Source organism: Symphalangus syndactylus, chromosome 2, assembly GCF_028878055.3.
Source record: "Symphalangus syndactylus isolate Jambi chromosome 2, NHGRI_mSymSyn1-v2.1_pri, whole genome shotgun sequence".
In the NCBI taxonomy this organism is placed as follows: Eukaryota; Metazoa; Chordata; class Mammalia; order Primates; family Hylobatidae; genus Symphalangus; species Symphalangus syndactylus.
In genome coordinates, this window is record NC_072424.2 from 136,526,563 (window position 1) to 136,549,245 (window position 22,683).

The 22,683-nt window shown below is 45.6% G+C and overlaps 1 protein-coding gene across 25 annotated transcripts in view; it reads left to right on the plus strand.

Annotated features, from left to right (window-relative positions):
• The window catches only part of SYTL3 (synaptotagmin like 3), a 121,567-nt gene that overhangs the window by 10,522 nt on the left and 88,362 nt on the right, over nt 1–22,683 (plus strand). For 6 of the 25 annotated variants that reach the window (XM_063632792.1, XM_063632811.1, XM_063632785.1 and 3 more), the window contains 3 exons: nt 5,675–5,791; nt 7,598–7,771; nt 9,782–10,000. In XM_063632792.1, the coding sequence (XP_063488862.1) occupies nt 7,662–7,771; nt 9,782–10,000 (329 nt within the window). In that variant the 5' untranslated portion in view covers nt 5,675–5,791; nt 7,598–7,661. Of the gene's footprint in view, nt 1–5,674; nt 5,792–7,143; nt 7,772–7,830; nt 8,016–9,781; nt 10,001–22,683 lie in introns of those variants that run through there. The other 19 variants (XM_063632783.1, XM_063632788.1, XM_055268378.2 and 16 more) reach the window with 6 other exon arrangements.

Here is a 22,683-nt window from a genome sequence, read left to right on the forward strand (position 1 = left end):
TGGGTAGCGTTGATCTGGCCCTTGGAGGGCTAACAGTAAGAGTGAGGCTGTTCTTACTGTTAGTATCACGACCGTCAGCCGGCATTTGCTGAGTGTACTTATGAGCTCAGCACTGTGCTCTAGAGGTCTGCACATGCGTCAGCAGGTTTCATTGTCACAGCACCTCCACGAAGTGGGTGCTGCACCTGTCTACTTCATAGATGAGAACATGAAGCCCCAGAGGGCTTAAGTAACTTGCCCATCATCAGCTTAACAGCAAGTAGGTGGCAGAGGTAGCTACTCACCCACACAGCCAGCCCCCAGCCCTGGTCTCCTGACTGTCCCCATCTCTTGCCTCGTTGGGCAGAAGGAAGAGTGGGGCCGATGCGTGGAAATGCAGAGCGCATGTGGTCAGGGAATGGTCTTGAATGAGGTCAGTATGGGAGTGGCGAGCATTCTGTGGGAACTAAGGATGGAGGAGTCAGGAGAACTGGATCGGAAGGTCAGGACTGGGATGCCTGTGCTTTAGAATGTGTTTACGGGAAGGGAGAACCAGTGTGACTTCACTGGAGAGTGGAAGAGTGACACATTCCCACCTCAGTATTGTCACATCTGCCGTCTCTCACTCTAGAGATGCCTTCTTCTCCTTTCCAATCCTCACACAACTCCCCTCTTCTCCCAGGCCCGGTGGTGGCGTCTCAGCCGGGCAGGTGTCCTGTCCTTTCCTGTCACCTGTCAGTCTTCTTCTTCCTTGTGGTCCATTCGGCAACATCACTGCTGCTCTGGGTGGTTGCATGTGGTCATTTGCCTGCAAGCGGGTGGGTGCAGCCAGTTCAGGACCCCTGTGACAACTATTCCTGTTACCTGCTTTGTGAGTGTCAAAAATGTCATCCTTGGCCGGGTGTGATGGCTCACACCTGTAATCCCAGCACTTCTGGAGGCTGAGGCGGGCAGATCATGAAGTCAGGAGATCGAGATCATCCTGGCTAACACGGTGAAACCCTGTCTCTACTAAAAGTACAAAAAATTAGCCGGGCATGGTGGCGGGCGCCTGTAGTCCCAGCTACTCGGGAGGCTGAGGCAGGAGAATGGCGTAAACCCGGGAGGTGGAGCTTGCAGTGAGTGGAGATCGTGCCACTGCACTCCAGCCTGGGCAACAGAGCGAGACTCTGTCTCAAAAAAAAAAAAAAATCATCCACCTTACTCCCTTACTCTGTCGTCGTAGAAGGGCCTGAAGCACAAACCTGGTGTTGTGTGGTGATGGTGGGACAGTGTGGAGAAATGTGCAGACGAATTTTAATAGATTTCACAGAATTCCTTGACTACCTCATGTTCTACTTCAAAACGGCACAAAACCAAAAGCATTCAAGAGAGAATTATGTTTGTTTTATCCATTTTTTAAGACTATGTAAAGTAACTCCATGTGGTTTTTCATGTCTTGCTAGTGTAAGTGACCAGAATTTAAATCTGTAAAGGTACACTTTTTCTTGCTAATGCTGAGAGGTGTTTGGAAGTTATCTCTGACCTTCCTGGTACTTACTATAGGCTCATTCAGCTTACTAATTAACTCCATCTGCCACCTTAAAAACCCTTAGTAGTGGCCGGGCACGGTGGCTCATGCCTGTAATCCCAGTACTTTGGGAGGCCGAGGCGGGCAAATCAACTGAGGTCAAGAGTTCAAGACTAGTCTGACCAACATGGTGAAACCCTGTCTCTACTAAAAATACAAAAATTAGCCGTGTGTGGTGTGCGTGCCTGTAATCTTAGCTACTCAGGAGGCTGAGTCAGAAGAATCGCTGGAACCGGGGAGGTAGAGGTTGTAGTGAGCCGAGATTGCGCCACTGTACTCCAGCCTGGGTGGCAGAGCGAGACTCTGGCTCAAAAAAAAAGAAAAGAAAAAAAAAGAGAAACTGTTAATGGCTAGGAAAAACTTTATGAAAAAACAAAACAAAAAACCTGAAAGATAATTTTAAAATGAGTAAATTGTCACCTAGGCATACTTTGTCTTGGAAAAATAGACTATGACTCTGTCTCAATAAAAAAGAAGTAAAGGGATAGTGAATGATAATATGTACTTGTATATGTAAACTGCATGAGAAGACAAGGTGAAATAGTCAGATGTTTGCATACATCAAATCATATTGAGGACATTGTCTGCAAACGCGGGCCATCAATACACGGCATAGTGATTCCAGTACTATAAGCAATGTTGCCGTCCATGATGTCTTTCTGAAACAATAAAAAATTCTTGATAAAGTTTGAAATGAAACAAAGTACAGTCTTCCTTCCATTTACACACTAGTTGCATTTCTTTTTTTTTTAATTATTATTATTTTTTGAGATGGAGTCTCGCGCTGTTGCCCAGGCTGGAGTGCAGTGGCATTATCTCAGCTCACTGCAAGCTCTGCCTCCTGAGTTCATGCCATTCTCCTGCCTCAGCCTCCCGAGTAGGTGGGACTACAGGCGCCCGCCACCACATCCGGCTAATTTTTTGTATTTTTAGTGGAGACGGAGTTTCATCGTGTTTGCCAGGATGGTCTCCATCTCCTGACCTCGTGATCCGCCTGCCTTGGCCTCCCAAAGTGCTGGGATAACAGGCGTGAGCCACCATGCCCGGCCCACTAGTTGCATTTCTAGAACATTTGGAGTATATCAAAACCCTGCAAAATATACTTTTAAATATGAGTTAAATTCTGTTGTTAGATAATTAAATTTTTTTTTTTGCCTAAATGACTTGTATGATTTATATGAAAATGCAAGACAGTTATTTGTCACTGTGACAATCAAATATACTCCAAACATTCCTAAAGATGGGGGTATGGTACTGCACTCATTGAAAAGCTGGAGCGAGTCCTGGTGAAATGAAGCAACCATGGTTCAAACATGTTCAATCGAATGTCCAACGCCATCAAGCCAGTGGGGACACTAGTGGAACACTGGAAACTGAAGAGAAATGACCTTCCTAGCTTTCTGGTCAATCTTGATGCTACCATAGGATGATGCTCTATGCTATACTTCTTGTATCATTGCAAAAAGTCACCCCTTCTTTGGAGTGGACCTTCCAAAGTTAAACAGAAGAGTACGTTGGCCGGGCGCGGTAGCTCACGCCTGTAATCCCAGCACTTTGGGAGATTGAGGTGGGTGGATCACCTGAAGTCAGGAGTTTGAGACCAGCCTGGCCAACATGGTGAAACCCTGTCTGTACTAAAAATACAAAAAAAAATAGCCAGGCATGGAGGCGCACGCCTGTGGTCGCAACTACTTGGGAGGCTGAGGCAGGAGAATCACTTGAACCTGGGAGGTGGAGGTTGCAGTGAGCAGAGATCGTGCCATTGCACTCCAGCTTGGGTGACGAGCGAAATTCCATCTCAGAAAAAGAGAGTATGTCTCAATTGTATCAATAGAAGGCTTTACTCATAGTAGATACTAAACCATAGGGTTGGTTGATTGTTGCTCTAAGTGCTAACCAAGTGCTTGAGTGACATGGTTTATAGAAGCTAGAATCAAAGTTTAGAGAAACTAGGATCAAAGTCTCTAAAAGTGAAGAGTAACAATGATGGGCTGGATGTGGAATACACATACCTCGAGTTCTCTAAGCTCAGTCCCAGGCAACTGGGAACACCAGAAGGTTTCCTGCCGTGGTCTGTATTTGAAATACTTTCAGTGAATTACAATGTAGTGTTATATCCTTGGCCTTAATTTGAGATCAATATAGTGATACAGAAAGTAGAGTTTTGCACATCTTCTGCCAAGCCAGAAGGAGTTGTCTGTCTAGGGAGTTGACTGTCTTAGTCTTTTTTTTTTCCTTCTTGAGACGGAGTTTCACTCTTGTTGCCCAGGCTGGAGTGCAATGGCGCGATCTCGGCTCACTGCAACCCCTGCCTCCCGGGTTCAAGTGATTCCCCTGCCTCAGCCTCCCGAGTAGCTGAGATTACAGGCATGTCCCACCAAGCCTGGCTAATTTTGTATTTTTAGTAGAGACAGGGTTTCACCATGTTGGTCAGGCTGGTCTCCAACTCCTGACCTCAGCTGATCCGCCCACCTCGGCCTCCCAAAGTGCTGGGATTACAAGCGTGAGCCACTGCACCTGGGCAATTGTCTTAGTCGTTTGCATTTTGAGGATGTGTTTCTGTATTTCTTTCAGTGTTTTAAAGCTATAGACAGCATCTTGAGTTTTCATTTCATTTTGTTTTGCTTTGCCTTGGCTACCAGGAAGGTCAGAAATACCTTTAAGGCTCAAGTGGTCACTGTTTTACTTCCTGTTCTTAGTAGAATTATCAGTCCTTTTTCACTGGCTGCTAATGTCTCTCTGACTTTATTTTAGCTATCTTCTATATGCTTTTATTGTAAGCTGCATCATATTTTTGTTAGATATAGAATAGGGTATAAATGACCAGTCAGTCAAGTCATGAACCTTAAGAACCTTGAACAGGCTGGGCGTGGTGGCTCATGCCTATAATCCCAACACTTTGGGATGCCGAGGGCCCGAGGTCAGGAGTTCGAGACCAGCCTGACCAACATGGTGAAACCCCGTCTCTACTAAAAATACAAAAATTAGCCGGGCCTGGTGGCGGGCACCTGTAATCTCAGCTACTCGGGAGGCTGAGGCAGGAGAATTGCTTGAACCCAGGAGGCGGAGGTTGCAGTGAGCCGAGATTGCACCACTGCACTCCAGCCTGGGCAACAGAGCAATACTTCGTCTCAAAAACAACAACAACAACAACAACAACAACAAAAAACCTAGAACAGCGCCTGGGGTGTTCAATAAATATTTACCGAATGACCAGATGAATGGATCCAGGAAATGAACTGAATTTCATTTTTCTGTAATGTGGAGTGAATGGCCACTAGGGGGAGCGTGAGCTCCCGCTTAGCCATCGAAAGGGCGTTTCCCAGACTTGCACCTGGGGCCCATAGGTGTGGGTTTGGGAAAGTGTAGTGCTTTGTAATGATCATTGAACCCTGTATTTCTGAAATGCGTTAAGACCTAGCCACCTGTATGATCTAGCGGTTGAGTATTTCAGATTCCCCCACCAGATTCACCGAGTGGTGTCATTACGAGCCAGTACTGCAGCTATGTGGTCCTGCTTACCTGGAGTGCTGGAGACCAGAGCCAGAGAGTGGAGCACAAACAGCCACATGAAAAGAAAGCACAGTGCACAGAGCACGTGTTTGCAGCCAGGTGCAAAAACTCTTCACTAAAAACACTCGAAAGCCAGGTGCAGTGGCTTAGGCCTGTAAACCTAGCACTTTGGGAGGCTGAGGCAGGAGGACTGCTTGAGCCCAGACCAGCCTACGCAACATGGTGAAACCCATCTCTACAAAATTAAAACATTAGCTAGGCATGGTAGCCCGCACCTGTAGTCCCAGCTACTCGGGAGGCTGAGGCTAGAGGATTGCTTGAGCCTGGGAGGCCAAGGCTGCAATGAGCCATGATCGTGCCACTGCACTCCAGCCGGGTGACAGAATGAGGTCTTGTCTCAGAATAACTAAATGAAAACTCAAGAATTAGACAAACCAGATAGCTCTGGACCCAGTAGTATGATTAGTAGAGTGGAAATAAGAAGACAGCTTGAAGAACTGAGGGGCAAGTTGAGAAGAATGGGCTCATGCAGTTGGTGACTTGATGGCTAATTTGCACCTGCCACTTGGCACTTGGTCACACACTGTTTTCTATTACTTTCCTCTTTTCCAGAGACTCAGAGCCTTGGGGCACTGAGGTCTGCCAGTTCTGCCTGTTCATCTGGAACCTGGATCTAAGGAGGGAAGAGGCTTTGCCCCTGCTGGCATAGTCAGGTACCAGCCCAGCCAGGTAAGAGCCTAAAGTCCTTGTTGCTTTGTGATTTTCCCTTCATCTAGAGAGGAGGCCTTTGGAGAGCAGGTCTTGTGGGTGCTTTATCAGAGACTAGAAGCTGAGAACATCCATTTTCAGAGCTCTGGGTTTTCTGTTCCTCATGCAACCTCTGCAGTTGGGATGAACAATATATTTTCATTTCATTTTACAATAGGGAAACTGACAAATATTGAAACCTGAACCGAGCAATCCTTGGCCTATAGGCCCATGAACTTGAATGGAGAAAATATTAAATCTTTATTTTTATTAACCTTTAACTCAAATTTAGCATTTTCTTAAAATATGGATATAGGCAAGAAACCACAGTAGAATCAGCAGAACTTGTGACTGTCACCAACAGAAATCACAGATATTTTCATACCACATGATATGTTGTAGCTATCTCAAAACATTGTTTCTATTCATCGCTACTTTGAAATTCTGGGAGTCCTTAGATCACTGCTAGATGTTAATATTTCATGCATCAAGGAACACATATATTACTATATTATAATTTTTAAATATTTCAGTATAATCAATTTCCTGTGTAACACAGCATACTTTATTTTATGCATTTAAATACATAGGCTTCACCAGACTACCAAAGATTAAGAAAAAGGTTAAGAACCTTTACTTAAAGGAAGTGCTACCTTAGAGCTCTATTAGCCTCTCATTCACTAATTTGTCATGGATCATAAATTAATATAATGCGGATTTTTTTTGAAGCCCAGCAAAGGAAGTTTAGCTTTTAAAGCATTGAAAGGACGTCTTATCACTAAGGGATTCACATAGATTTAATAACAAAAATGGTACTATAGGAAGTATATTGATTTGATCTTCTGCATTTTCTGGATAAAAGGATGTAGGCAGAACCTTTCAACTGTCATTAAACAAAAACAACCGCTAATGCATAAGGCAGCTCATGAAACTTACTCAAGACCGTAAATAATTGATAGGCTGAGCTTGTGGTTGTGCTGCTTCATACCTCCTTAACTGATTAAAAATTTTTGGAGTGTTGAAGTTAATTGTAAAAATAATAGCCAGCAGTTGGGAATGTCATTTTTCCAATGTATCTTCAATTAGGATAATGTACATTAAACACAGACTTTTACGTCCTCTGACCACTGAAGTTATGAAATCCATATTAGGAAAATTCAAGTTTGGAAGTTTTTTAGAAATATGAGAAGTGTTGTTTAAGAAAATTTAAAATTTTACATTATCACCACGAGCAGAAAATGCAAGGGTTTGTGTAGAATATTTTGTCTTTTTGGAAGTAATGCTGCAGAGATACTTAAGCCAAAAAAAGATGCCATTTTTTTTCTTTTCTACAGCTATTGAACGGGCTGAGCTTTTAACGATGGTTCCTGCTGACCTGGAAATATCTTAAGTGGAAGGTTAGCTTCTATGAGTCACTGATACTCTTTTTATTGCTATTTGTAGATTTCCTTGGCTTGAAAATTACTTCTGCTTTGCAGAAATTATCTGCTTGCAGCTGTGGATAATTTATAACAATCTCTGGTGAAACCTCAGAAAAAAGATATGCTTTTGTCTTAGGTGAACGTCAGCAGCTACAGCAGAACCTGGTGAAAACACCCCCGGGTGGCACGAGGCTCTCTGAGCTGTAACTCCGACACACGCAGAACTTCTTGAGGCTTTCTTCTTCTAAGGAGTATGACACAGTTAAAAAGGAAAAAAGAACCCCAAGCAAAACAGTTGCCAATGAAATAGGAGAGGGAGCTCTTTAAACAAGGCTGGCTTCAGCTGGCGTCCGCTGCTCATCTGCAGGGCGCGAGCGCTTGGTGCGTGGAGTGAAGCTCTTCCAACCTGGGTCAACGAAAACCGAGAAGAAATGGCCCAAGAAGTAGATCTGAGTGCTCTCAAGGAGTTAGAACGCGAGGCCATTCTCCAGGTCCTGTACCGAGACCAGGCGGTTCAAAACACAGAGGAGGAGAGGATACGGTAGGCTGCTCTTCCCGTGGGGTCACTTCGGGTGTTTAGCTTCCTCTGCTTGGGGCCTGCCACTCGGTCGCTGATGCTGCTTGCTTACAAATCACTACCCACCTGCTGCTGGGCTTCGGGCCTGAGAAGGGTCCTAACGAAGGTCTGTTGGTGGAGATGATCCTTCTTATGTAACTAAACATAGAGGAAGCCCAGGAGGAGGGAGGCCGCTCTTGTTACTCATTTAAAACGGTGCCTTTGGGCGGTAAGTTTGCTGTCTGCCATCTGCTTGTCTGTTTGCCGACTTTGTGGGAATCCTTCAAGGGACATTTTCAGGCTTCCAGTTTACCCCTTCTTTAAGGAAAGACCTCGGGTTAAGGGTTTTCCTACCTCATTTTTGACGGTGCCCGGAGGTGTAAAGAGAAGCAAAGAAAGTGGCTCACAAGCAGCCAATCTGATGGAATCCAGCCCTTTTTTCTTTGCTCGCTTTTGCTTCCCAGCTGGCTTTGAGGAAGGGGGAGCATGAAATATGAACCTGCTTAGCCTGTTTCCTGACCGCTTTGCCAACAGGGAACTCTTCCCTGTCTGTCTCTAAGCTGCACGGGCTGTTCGATGCGGGTCAGCATTTGGAAAAGTGTGCTGAACTCTATCAGAGCAGTGTTCTGCCTTAGCTGTCAAGATCCATCTTTAAACAGGTTGGCGCTTGTTTATTAATGTCTATGGAGGAAGTGAGGGTTTGGTTTCTAATGGCAGAACACATTAGAAAACAAAACTTTGGAACAACCAAATGCTTGAGGAGTGAGGAGAATTTTCTGGTATAGTATTCTTCATCCTCCCTGTTATTTCAAAGCTAAGTGCACTTGTAAACTTTCTTCTGTTGAAAACTATAATACAGTCTAGGCGTGGTGGCTCACGCCTCTCATCCCAGCACTTTAGGAGGCTGAAGCAGGCGGATCACCTGAGGTCAGGAGTTTGAGACCAGCCTGGCCAACATAGTGAAACCCTGTCTCTAATAAAAATACAAAAATTAGTCGGGCGGTGGCAGGTGCCTGTAATCCCAGCTACTCAGGAGGTTGAGACAGGAGAATCCCTTGAACCTGGGAGGTGGAGTTTGCAGTGAGCCGAGATCACGCCACTGCACTCCAGCCTGGGCAATAGAGCAAGACTGTCTCAAACCAACAACAACAACAAAAAAAACGAAAACAAAAACTATAATACAGTGAGAAAAGTGAAATTTTATTTGATGATGAAAGATCTTTCAGTGATTTAGAGATATCACTTTGAATATTAACAAAGTGACAGACATAATGGTGACGAAGTTGTGTTTCAAAGGGTACTAATTCTGGGGTAGATCCTGAAAGTTGAATTTTAAAGTGCATTTCTGATGTCATCTTGTTTCTTGGGATTGGCTCATCTCTTCTCCAAGTAGGTATCACAGACATTCATAAAAGACCGTGCTAGTAAATGACACCTTTTTGGTCCAATACAGTATCTCTTTGCACTATGGCTATTTGTCTAGGGAGTGGGCTGACCACTCATTTAAAAAAAAAATGTAGCAAAAGCATAGCATCAGTGGATTTTATTGGGTAACTTATACCAATAGCAGGGATGTATGCTGTGTATTTCTAGATTGTTCCATGCCTTGCAGATTAGAATGGATGCTCTTTTCGGTGTCTTTTCCTCCCCTTTCACTATTCTTGCTTACTATCATAACAGCCTTTGGGCAGGAAGGGATGGACCTAGCAGGGAGCTTCTCTGCACCAGGCATGTTATTTATACTTTGCCATTTAGTCCTCACAGTCCTACCAGGAGGTAAGGTTGTATCACCTGTTTCACAGTTGAGGAAACCCTTGAGCCTCAACTCTGAGATGTTGAGTGACAGCCCAGTTCACACAGCCATGTTGGAGCCCAGGGATGTCGAATGCCAAAGCCCCTTCCCTTGCCATGGAGGGTACTGCCTGGGCTCTTGCCTTGTAGCCTGGGGTCTGGTGTTGCATCTAATAGTATCTTCTTTAACTCTGTGGGCTGCAGGAAACTGAAAACGCACCTGCAGCATCTCCGGTGGAAAGGAGCGAAGAACACGGACCGGGAGTATAAAGAGAAGTGCTGTGCGCGCTGCCAGCAGGTGCTGGGGCTCCTGCTGCACCGGGGCGCTGTGTGCCGGGGCTGCAGCCACCGCGTGTGCGCCCAGTGCCGAGTGTTCCTGAGGGGGACCCATGCCTGGAAGTGCACGGTGTGCTTCGAGGACAGGTGAGCATGGCCGGTGGTTGGATCCCTCCCACTGATTCAGGTCTCGGAGGAGGCCTCTTTACAAACCGCTCATAAAAAGAGCACTCACTTCTCACCTTCAGCCAGTAAATGTGTACCGAGTGCCTGATAGGGAGCTACCTTCCTAGCCTTGGAAGTTATCTTCATCCAAAAATAAATTTTATTATATAGCAACATTTTTTTCATTTACGGAAGTTTGGGCCAAGTGTGGTGGCTCATGACCGTAATCCTAGCACTTTGGGAGGCCAAGGTGGGTGGATTGCTGGAGCCCAGGAGTTTGAGTCCAGCCTGGGCAACGTAGTGAGACCCTGTCTCTACAAAAAATACAAAAATTAGCCAAGTGTGGTGGTGCATGCCTGTAGTCCCAGCTACTTGGGAGGCTGAGATGAGAGGATCACTTGAACCCGGGAGCTGTGATTGCACCACTGCACTCCAGCCTGGGCAACAGAGTGAGAATCTGTTAAAACAACAAAAGTTTGTTAAGTCTAAGGATGGGCTAACCCAGGAGTTCAGATTCATTTGGATCTCTTAACTAAGTGCTGTCATTTTCTTAGCACTTAATTTATCTCCCTCAGTACCAGTGGAGTAAATTATAATCTAGGGAATATTGGAGTAATCATCTGAGGCTTTACTGCCTTTTTGAAGGTGACCTGTCTTCGATACTCAGGTAAAGAAATGGACATGCTTCCCATTAGTGAGACTGAATCTACATTTATAGTAATCAATTGGTGTTAGGGAGTTTTAAGACCAGTTTTTTTTTTTTTTTGAGACGGAGTCTCGCTGTCACCCAGGCTGGAGTGCAGTGGCGTGATCTCGGCTCACTGCAAGCTCCGCCTCCTGGGTTCACGCCATTCTCCTGCCTCAGCCTCCCGAGTAGCTGGGACTATAGGCGCCCGCCACCATGCCCCCCTAATTTTTTGTATTTTTAGTAGAGACAGGGTTTCACTGTGTTAGCCAGGATGGTCTCGATCTCCTGACCTTGTGATCCGCCCACCTCGGCCTCCCAAAGTGCTGGGATTACAGGCGTGAGCCACCGTGCCCAGCAGACCAGTTTTAACATGGAATTGGTGTTTTTGCACTTCCCATTCTGAAAACGATAAAGAACCGACTTGGCTTAGACTCCCATTGTTCAAAGCAAGAGTGAACTGGCCATGAGCTCCGTGAAAACACTAGAGGGGTGACTCCGTCTGCTGGGGGAGACGGTGCACAAGGACATCACAGAACTTCGGAGAAGGGAAGGAGTGCTAGGCTGGTGTGAATGGGAGTCATCAGAGACCCTGAGATTTGAAAACAACTTCTAAATATTGCCATGGATGTGTGAGTGGCCCAGGGACACAGACTGTGGGAGGCACTTACACAGTGTGGGCATCGTGGCTGGGGTTTCTTCCCCCTAAATCGGGAGGGCTGTGTTTAACGCATGCCCTGGCATTCATCTACTTAAGTGTCTTGTCCCTTTGCAAGGCTTACTGTATTTCAGTCATCTAGCCAGAGAGGTGAAGTGGTTCAACCTGCTTTCTTTGCTCCCATCCATTTTGCTCACAGTGTGCCAAGTCGCACGGACAGTGGCAGAATTCACCTTCTCATGTTTCTTCGGTTTGCTGAAGCCATTGTCCTTCAGGCTTTTCCTTGCTTGAGAGCAAAAAATAATTACTGTGAGCTGCCCTGGTGGCATAGAGAGCAATTCCAAATCATCTCTAGAAAGGTCTCAGGATCATCTTCCCCATTTCAATCAACCATATATATTTGAAGTCTAATAATAAACATTGCTGGGCAGGGTGTTACATTTCTCAGCACTTTTTCTTCTTCTAACAATGAACTGTAAACAAAAAATCAAAACAAGAGGACAAGGTCTGAGGCAATCTCCCAGGAAGCTGACAGTGTTGAAATCTCTGCCCTAGTGAGCATTGTGTCTCAGGCACTGTAACTTTATCCTCTAAGTACATGAAATACGACTTCTAAACCCCAGCTTCCTTATTTTGAAATGAGGATGGTTTTCAAAATACTTAAGGTCATTGCATTACTATGAGTGCATTAACAGAAGTCGGGAGGGGAGAGCGCCAAGTCGTTTGTGGTGACATGCATTTTCTTTCCCTTCGCCTTGCTTCCTGTCCCCACAGCCCTCTGTCCTCTCCAACTTTATCCAGTCTGGGCTGTTGTCCTCCTTCTTTTAGGACCAAAACAAAGATGAGACTTTGTAAAACTTCAGAATCTTTGACATTCATAACTGTCGCACATCTGGGGACCTAGAAAAGGTTTTTGACCCCGATCATTGTCTCCCCTGCTTCTTCCTTTGCTTCAGGCTCATTCCTCAAGAAAAGGTGGATCTGTGACAGGAACAAGATGAGGAAAATTGGTTTTTAAAATCAAGAAAGGGGAAGTGCTAGGGTAGCAATGACCAAAACCAACCAACGAACTCACAGGTTGCTGCAGAACAAGAGGCCTGTGGCAGGTATTGGCCCTGACCTTGTGTTGAGAGGTTCCAGAAGACATTTTTTTTATTTTTATTATTTTTTTTATTTTTTTGAGACAGAGTCTCGCTCTGTCTCCCAGGCTGGAGTGCAGTGGCGCAATCTGGGCTCACTGCAAGCTCCGCCTCCCGGGTTCATGCCATTCTCCTGCCTCAGCCTCTCCCAGTAGCTGGGACTACAGGCGCCCGCCACCACGCCCGGCTAATTTTTTGTATTTTTAATAGGGAAGGGGTTTCACTGTGGTCTCAATCTCCTGACCTCGTGATCTGCCCGCCTCGGCCTCCCAAAGTGCTGGGATTACAAGCGTGAGCCACCACGCCCGGCCTCCAGAAGACATTTAAGATAAGGTTTCTGTCTTCAGGGAAAGTTTACTCTTAGAAGGCTGCCAAGTTACTAAGGGCCCTGGGAGCTCAGAGAGGGAGAGATGAGGCAGGCTGAGTGGCTCAAGACGACTTCCAGAACATCCATGGTTGGAATAGTCCTTTAATGTTCTATTAAAAGCGTAAAACAATCGTGTGGGGTAGCTACTACTTTCATCCTCATTTTACAGTTGAGAAAGTGGAGGATTAGAGACACAAGATAGTTTGTCCATGGTCATATCAGTAAGAACAGAGTGAAGATGGCAACCCAGGTCCCCCGGGCCCCCAGGCCTCCCTCTGAATCTCCAGTCCTCTCCTGCCTGCTGGGAGCCTTGTCCTGGGAGGGCAGCGTCTTTTATTTATTTATTTTTTTTTTATTTTGAGACAGAGTTTCGCTCTTGTCATCCAGGCTGGAGTGCAATGGTGTGATCTCGGCTTACTGCAACCTCTGCCTCCAGGTTCAAGCGATTCTCCTGCCTCAGCCTCCCAAGTAGCTGGGATTGCAGGCACCTGCTGCCACGCCTGGCTAATTTTTATATTTTTAGTAGAGATGGGGTTTCACCACGTTGGCCAGGCTGGTCTCGAATTCCTGACCTCAGGTGATCCGCCTGCCTGGGCTTCCCAAAGGGCTGGGATTACAGGCGTGAGCCACTGCGCCCGGCCGGCAGTCTTAAAAGCCACTCAGAAGAGCTTGCCTCCAAGACAGTAGGAGTTGGAGCCTGAGCATGTGCTCTTTGCCAAGCGAACACCATGCCGAAAGTCTGCGTGGTTTTGCAGGGCAAGATCAGGAGAGCGGAAGGTAAAGGTAAAAGAGCGACCTGAGAGTTGTTGCAGTGAATGAGAGGCACCGAGGGAGGACGCCGGTGGCAATAGTGATGGAGAATGGGAGAGACAGGAAAAGGGGAGGACGGACCTTGGTTACAGGGGATAAAAGAGAAAGGTGAAAAGTGATTTTGAAAACTGGCCAGACAGGTCGCTTGGCATGCTGAACCGAGTCACGGGGCATCCGAGAACCAAAGAGAGTAAAAGAGAAGGAACAGAAAGAGCCCAGTAATCAAAGGCACACTGGAAAGGACTTAGAAGAACAGAGGAAAGTTGTTTTCAGTAGTGCAGGGGCCAATCAGACGAGGGTGACTTGGGAGGAGAAACAAACAAGTTAAAAGCAGAAACGTCCTTGTTTTCCACTGATGTTTCTTCCCGTGGATTTTATTGACAATTTCTGCAGTGAAATGGCAGATGGTAACAATTAAGTTGAAATATCAAGGAGGAGACCATGCTTTGTATATGTTTGTTTTAGCTTCATTAAAAAAATTAGATTAAGCTTGATGATTTATGTTTGCATTAATTTTTTTCTATTGAAACTAATATACTATGTCATAACAAATTCCACATCTAAAAGAAACCTGGTCTTCTTCCTTAAGATTGCTGAGGAATTACTCTTGTTCAGACTAGTTTCCTTCAAATTGTGATCTTCTTTTCATGCTTTGTAATTGCTGTGACCACAACAAATCGATTATTCTTCAGCTTCAGATATCTGTGAACACACTGCCTGTTTCGTTAGGAACATTTGTCAGGTGCTTTAGAACCAAACTGGTTTGTACAGAGAATTCTGTAAGTTGCGAATATTTTAACAATAATAAAGGTGCAACAGAGCTTCATTAGAAGGTTTCAAATTGCAGCAGGTGATACTGTTGATTTCAGGATACTTTCCTGAATTGCTCAAATTTGTCTCTTGTACCACACCTGATGCCAACAAAGAGCAGCTTAAGTGTGTTTGGTTGAAAAATTGATCCAGACCTTGGCATTTTATTATTATGTTCTTAGTTCTCAGGTTGAGTCTTGAGTTATTGCTGCAGAGCAGAAGTGGTTAAAATAAGATCTTGGAATTTATCAAAAGGGAGGTGAGCTGGATGTGGCCATCCACGAGGTCATGGATGTGGTGTGCATGCCTGTGGTCCCAGTTACTCATGGAATGCCCAAGCGGGAGGATCACATAAGCCCAGGAGTTTGAGGCCAGCCTGGCCAACATAGCGAGATCTTGTCTCTGAAACAACTTAAAAAGGTTTTGTTGTTGTTGTTGTTGTCATTCAGCATTTCAGATAAGGACTTAGACGTAAAGATATTATTACAGGATGATGCGTTGCATTTTCTGCATTGTATGAAATAATTTTTATTGAAAATCAAGTGACATTTCAAAGGAAATTCTATTCTAATTATGTTTCTGCCTAAAGTAAACTTCCCAGAGTTTATAAAATCTTTTAAATTTCAGACTGGTATTCCCAGTATTTTTATAATCCCATGTTTTGATAAAATATTGAATCATTTTATATTCACAAAGGCAAATAACTAGTGTATGAGAGTGGGATAATTCACTTTCACTCTTGAAAATATATCTACTCTTCAAGTGAGTAAAAGGTCTAACTCTACTAACTCTATAGAAGATTGAAAAGAAATCGAATGCCAATTGTGATACAAGAGAGTTGGCAAGGAAAGATTTTAGCTGGTGCCAAGGTTAAGATGACATTTGTCTACTGACTCTTTCCTGTTTCAAAACCTTATTACTTTTTTTCCTTCTAAATTCTACTTTTAACATTGCCGGCCAGGCGCAGTGGCTCATGCCTGTAATCCCAGCACTTTGGGAGGCCGAGGCGGTTGGATCACTTGAGGTCAAGAGTTCAAGACCAGCCTGGCCAACATGGTGAAACCCCGTCTCTACTGAAAATACAAAAATTAGTCTGGGCATGGTGGCGGGCACCTGTGATCCCAGCTACTCGGGAGCCTGAGGCACAAGAATCGCTTGAACTGGGAGGCGGAGGTTGCAGTGAGCGGAGATCACGCCACTGCCCTCCAAGCTAGGTGACAGACTCAATCTCAAAAAAAAAAAAAAAAAAAAAATTTACAGAGTACTTTCTTTTTTTTTTTTTTTTTTTGAGACGGAGTCTCGCTCTGTCACCCAGGCTGGAGTGCAGTGGCGCAATCTTGGCTCACTGCAAGCTCCGCTTCCCGGGTTCACGCCATTCTCCTGCCTCAGCCTCTCCGAGTAGCTGGGACTACAGGCGCCCGCCACCACACCCGGCTAATTTTTTGTATTTTTAGTAGAGACGGGGTTTCACCGTGGTCTCGATCTCCTGACCTCGGGATCCACTCGCCTCGGCCTCCCAAAGTGCTAGGATTACAAGCGTGAGCCACAGCGCCTGGCCTTTTTTTTTTTTTTTTTTTTTTTTTTTTTTGAGACTGTCGCGCTCTGTCGCCCAGGCTAGAGTAAAGTGGCATGATCTCAGCTCACTGCAAGCTCCGCCTCCTGGGTTCACACCATTCTTCTGCCTCAGCCTCCCAAATAGCTGGGACTACAGGTGCCCACCACCATGCCCGGCTAATTTTTTTGTATTTTTACTAGAGACGGGGTTTCACTGTGTTAGCCAGGATGGTCTTGATCTCCTGACCTAGTCATCCACCTGCCTTGGCCTCCCGAAGTGCTGGGATTACAGGCGTGAGCCACCGCGCCCAGCCTATGGAGTACTTTTTGGAAAAAAAAAAAAGTTTCTTTTGTGTTTACTAAAGGGAATGCTTTGGCAATAGTGTGTGTGTCATTCTTCTTGTTGAAATTGAACTGTATTCTGTAGTCAGCACTTGATTAGTTAGGGAAAGTCCTGCCTTTAAAACCTTTTTGAGAAGCAGTGAGCTTTCTGTGCGTTGTCTTTTGTTAATATTCTCTGTTGTCACCTTACTTAGTTCAGCTGAAACCTGTCACCCTGTAAGGGAGGGGAGCCCCAAGAGAGTTTTTCTGGGCTGGCATTTTGCATGGTAGCCAAGACAGTTTAGCATCCAGGGTTCACACCAAGAATGTTTTATAGATAATTTTTTCAGTGGCTTATGCCTGTAATCCCATCACTTTGGGAGGCTGAGGTGGGTGGATCACTTGAGGTCAGGAGTTCAAGACCAGCCTGGCCAACATGATGAAACCCCATCTCTACTGAAAATACAAAAAATTAGCCAGTCATGATGGCACACGCCTGTAATCCCAGCTACTCTGGAGGAGGCTGAGGGCAGGAGAATCGCTGGAACCTGGGAGGCGGAGGTTGCAGTGAGCTGACAGCGAGACTCAGTCTAAAAAAAAAAAAAAAAAGATTATTTAGCCAAACATTTTGAAATCTCTTTATTTTTATAATTATTATCTGTATGTTATACAGCATCTCCTTCCATAATTATTTTTGTTACCTTCAGTGTTTTCTAATTATATTTACAACAATATTTTAAACCAACTTTGCATTTTATAACTGATTCAAGTGCTCATTGCTGGTCTTTGGAGACCATGATTTCCCAATTTGCAAGTTCTTTATTTTGATTCATTTTTCAATCCATTGAATTGCCTCCTTAAGAAGTTTTTCCTCATGCCTATAATCCCAGCACTTTGGGAGGCTGAGGCGGGCAGATTGCCTAAGCTCAGGAGTTCATGACCAGCCTGGGCAACACGGTGAAACCCTGTCTCTACTAAAATACAAAAAATTAGCCGGGCATGGTGGCATGCACCTGTAATCCCAGCTACTTGGGAGGTTGAGGCAGGAGGATTGCTTGAACCCGGGAGGCAGAGGTTGCAGTGAGCTGAGATTGCACTACTGCACTCCAGCCTCGGCGACAAAGCAAGACTGTGTCTCAAAAAATAAAAAAGAAGTTTTTCCCCAGGAGAGGACCGCGAGTGGTGTGTTTTCCACGTCATTGCATATTTGAGAGTTGCTTTCCGTGGTCTTCCTTCATGAGGAATGATTTCACTGGGTTTGAAGTCCTGGGTTGCCACTGTTTACTCAGTAAATGCAGCCATGTTGCCTTTTGGAATTTAACATTATGGAGACAGCTGATGCTAGTTTTATTTTTATTTCATTGTTTATCACCTGATTTTTATGTAGAAGAAACATACTGGCTTTTTCTTTTCTTTTTTTTGGCAGAGACTGCAGCCTTATTCTCTTTTAAAACTTTTTATTTAGCTGTTTTTTAAATTTTTTTAATTTAATTTTTTTGAGACTGAGTCTCACTCTGTCGCCCAGGCTGGAGTGCAGTGGCACGATATCAGCTCACTGCAACCTCCGCCTCCTGGGTTCAAGTGAGTCTCCTGCCTCAGTTTCCTTAGTAGCTGAGATTACAGGTGTGTGCTACCACGCCCAGCTAATTTTTTGTAGTTTTTTGTAGAGATAGGGGTTTCACCTTGTTGGCCAGGCTGGTCTCAAACTCCTGGCCTCAAGTGATCTGCCCGTCTCGGCCTCTCAAACTGGTGGAATTTCAGGTGTGAGCCACTTCACCTGGCCTAGTTAGTTTTTTTAGAGACAGGGTGTCACTGTGTCACCCAGGCTAGAGTACAGGGCGTGATCATAGCTCACTGCAGCCTCAAACGCGTGGGTTCAAGAGATATTCCTGCCTCAGCCTCCCAAGTAGCTGGGACTCCAAGTACGCACCACCACATCTGGCTGATATAGATATGTTTTAAGACAAGGTCTTGCTATGTTGTCCAGGCTGGTCTTGAACTCCTAGCTTCAAGTGACCCACTTGCCTTGGCCTCTCGAAGTGCTGGGATTACAGGTGTGAGCCACTGTGCCCAGTTATTATTTTTTTCTGTATCCTTATTAAAAACAGTGTCCAATATGTGTCTGGGAATGAGGCTTTTGTGGATTAAGGGCCATTCTTTTGAGCTGCTCCCTCTTGGGTCTCTATTTCGGTTTAACTCAGTCATGCTTTCCTCAGTCAAGTCTGATTGTTCTCAAGATGCTTTCATGCCACTTACACAGCTTCTTTGGGAACAGTTTTTTTTTTTTTTGAGACAGTCTCGCTCTGTTGCCCAGGCTACAGTGCAGTGGGGCGATCTCAGCTCACTGCCAGCTCCACCTCCCGGGTTCATGCCATTCTCCTGTCTCAGGCTCCCAAGTAGCTGGGACTATAGGCGCCCGCCACCACGCCCCCCTAATTTTTTGTATTTTTAGTAGAGACAGGGTTTCACCATGTTAGCCAGGATGGTCCCCATCTCCTGACCTCATGATCCGCCTGCCTCGGCCTCCCAAAGTGCTGGGATTACAGGTCTGAGCCACCGTGCCCCGCTGGGAACAGCTTTGAAGGCATAAGTTGGCTTCCTTTTCTCTTTGTATTAATAATCTTCTTCCTCAGGCCAGGCGTGGTGGTTCACGCCTGTTATCTCAGCACTTTGGGAGGCCGAGCTGGGTGGATCACTTGAGGTCAGGAATTCAAGTCTAGCTTGGCCAACATGGTGAAACTCTGTCTCTACTAAAAATACAAAAATTAGTTGGATGTGGTGGCACATGCCTGTAACCCCAGCTACTCTGGAGGCTGAGGCAGGAGAATCACTGGAATCTGGGAGGTGGAGGTTGCAGTGAGCTGAGATCACACCACTGCACTCCAGCCTAGGCAACATAGCGAGACTGTGTCTCAAAATAGTAATAATAGTAATGATAATCTTCTCCCTCAACATTTAATGTCTTTTTCTTTCTCTTTCACGTTCTGGAAAGTGTCTCTGCCAAGTCAGCCTCACAGATTCAACTTTCTAGCCTGCCAGTTCTGCTCTTTTCTGCTGATGAAACAGAGTTCATTCTGCTTTGGCTCTGTTAGTTTATGAAATATTCCCTTATGGTAGTCCCGCTGTCTCTTCATCCTGGCTCTTCCTACTATCTTGCTGTTTCTTTTTCTCAGAGGTGGGTCTTAGATGTTTTTGGAGGCTAACTGCTTTCTGAAAGTTCCCTCTGGTTCCACGGTGATGCACGGTCACAGAGGCTGCTGGCCTGGTCTTCTGGACTCCATGTACCCTGACTGTGGCATTTTATCGGAAGCTCTTGGTTGTCTCTTTAGAAAGCCAGGTTGAGGGGTTGCCCGCAGAGAGCGTGTGCTCCTGCTTTCGGCCTTCTCGTTGCCCCTCTGTCATGGTGGATCCCCCTTCTTAGGTCTGCAGGGAGAGGACAGGTCGGGGCACAGCATCTAACCATTTTTATCGTCAAGGCCTTAAAGAAGTACAGCTCTGAGGCCGGGCGCGGTGGCTCACGCTTGTAATCCCAGCACTTTGGGAGGCTGAGGCGGGCGGATCACGAGGTCAGGAGATCGAGACCACGGTGAAACCCCGTCTCTACTAAAAATACAAAAAATTAGCCGGGCGTGGTGGCGGGCGCCTGTAGTCCCAGCTACTCGGAGAGGCTGAGGCAGGAGAATGGCGTGAACCCGGGAGGCGGAGCTTGCAGTGAGCCGAGATTGCGCCACTGCACTCCAGCCTGGGCGACAGAGCGAGACTCCGTCTCAAAAAAAAAATAAAAAAATAAAAAGAAGTACAGCTCTGTCCAGCTGCAGTAGAATTTTTCTTACTTTCATTGACTGGTTATCTGATGTAACAGACCAGGAGTCACAAACTTGACATTAACAAATGACAGACAGGGCACAGACCTTGTTTGTTTTGACCTGCGCGGTATTTAATATTGATCATTTTAGTGCTTTAAAATGGGCGTGTATCCTCTGGTTAAGCACAGTTCCCACCCCTCCCTGTTGTCTCCCTTCCCAGCCCCCTTCCCTCATTTACAGTTTCTGCTTGGTCCCTCAGTGTGTGGCCCTGCCCGACACAGAGGGCATGACACCTACTCAATTTCAGTGCACACTTCTACACCCATTTTGGATCCCACCTTGTCTCTTTAATTCTAAGGATGTCCCCCTGCAGAGGGAAGGATATTCATTCATTCACTGTGCCTGACCAGAGCTTGTAGCTGTGAATATAGCACTGGATGTGACAGAGAGGGGGGCACCTGCCTTCTCTCCGAGGTTAAGCAAGGGAGAGTTGTTCGTGTTTTGTAAGAAGTGTTGGTAGCAGCTTGATAAAAACCCTTTATCTTCATCTTGATTCTCTGACTCCTTTGATAGTTACCTAGGATTCAATCACAATGATCAGTCGTTTTTTCCTGGAAGGACGTCGAAATCAGATAAACTGAGCTGGTGGAAAAAAAACAAGTATTTTGCTTTGTAACTATGAACCATTTTAGATGTAAGACTAGTTGAAGTAGGGCTGGTCCCAGTGGCTCATGCTTATAATCCCAGCACTTTGGGAGGCCGAGGCGGGTGGATCACCTGAGGGCAGGAGTTTGAGACCAGCCTGGCCAACATGGTGAAACCCCATCTCTACTAAAAACACAAAAATGGCCGGGCTCGGTGGCTCACGCCTGTAATCCCAGCCCTTTGGGAGGCCAAGACAGGTGGATCACGAGGTCAGGAGATCGAGACCATCCTGGCTAACACAGTGAAACCCCGTCTCTACTAACAATACAAAAATAGCCAGGCAGGTGGCGGGTGCCTGTAGTCCCAGCTACTCGGGAGGCTGAGGCGGGAGAATGGCATGAACCTGGGAGGCGGAGCTTGCAGTGAGCAGAGATGGTGTCACTGCACTCCAGCCTGGGCGACAGAGCGAGACTCCGTCTCAAAAACAAACAAAAACCCCACAAAAATTAGCCGGTCGTGGTGGTGGGCGCCTGTAACCCCAGCTACTCGGGAGGCTGAGGCGGGAGAATCACTTGAACCCGGGAGGCAGAGGTTGCAGTGAGCCAAGATCGTGCCATTGCACTCCAGCCTGGGTGACAAGAATGAAACTCCGTCTAAAAAAAAAAAAATGTCTATTTGAAATAAAAAAAAAATCCAACTACATGCATAGGACTAATTTAGCTGAGAATTACTGAGCAGTTGGACCAACTATCATGAAAAAATTAGGTTGATCTCATTTTTACAATATGCAGCCTCTGCTGCTGGTGCTTTTTTTTTTTTTTTTTTTTTTTTTTTAAATTTTATTTGAGATACGGTCTCACACTGTTGCCCAGGCTGGAGTGCAGTGGTGCAATCTTGGCTCACTGTAACCTCCGCCTCCTGGGTTCAAGCAGTCCTCCCACTTCAGCCTCCTGAGGAGCTGGGACTACTGGCATGCACCACTGTGTCTGGCTAATTTTTGTATTTTTGGTAGGGATGTTGCTCAGGCTGGTCTGGAACTCCTATGTTCAAGCAATCCTCTTGCCTCGGCCTCTGAAAGTTCTGAGATTACAGACATGTCCCACTGATGCGACTTCTTGATCTGAAGTTTTTGTAGTTCATGTGTCTAAAGGGCTCTCTGGACACCTCCTTGCCACTGGGGTGCTGGTTGGAGAGCAGTTCGGCACAGGAGATGTGCTTCTTTAGGGATTTGAAGAATCCTGGCTGTGCAGACCAATTTTCTACCTCTTGTCAGTTGAATGGTGAAAATACATTAAGCAACTCTAGGGACATCATGCTGACTTTTCTTGGAATATAGAGCATAGATGCAGTAGCTTAGCCACCTGCAGATGCAAGCAATTTAGATGCAAGATGCATTACAACATGTGTGTTTGGCTCACTGCTTGGTGTTAGTAATAAGGTCAAAATATTTTCTGGTATGGTCCTCCATTCATCTTATTGAACGTTTGTGTGCTAGAATTTGCAAAGTGTTTTTCAGCAGTTATTTCTCCTTTGATAATGAAATGACAGCATTAGCAGAATTCAGGGCTGTGAAAATGGATGCTGAAAACCCCAGCAGTTTATTAAGAGCCATCTAGGCATCCAGTGCTTGGCATTTGTAATCCTAGTGACCCTCATGTAGTTAATGTGAAGGTCAGTCATGGGTTAGGTCTCCTGATTCTATGGCTTCATCTCTCCCCACCACCCTAGGCTTTTGCCTTTTGAGATATATTTATGGGCTGATTGAAAAAATTTTAAAGAAGTAAGTCATGATTCTGAAAAGTTTAAGGGCACAGATTTATTGCTGAACTCATAAAATCTTCCAAGAAACTTTCATAACCTCATTCTGATT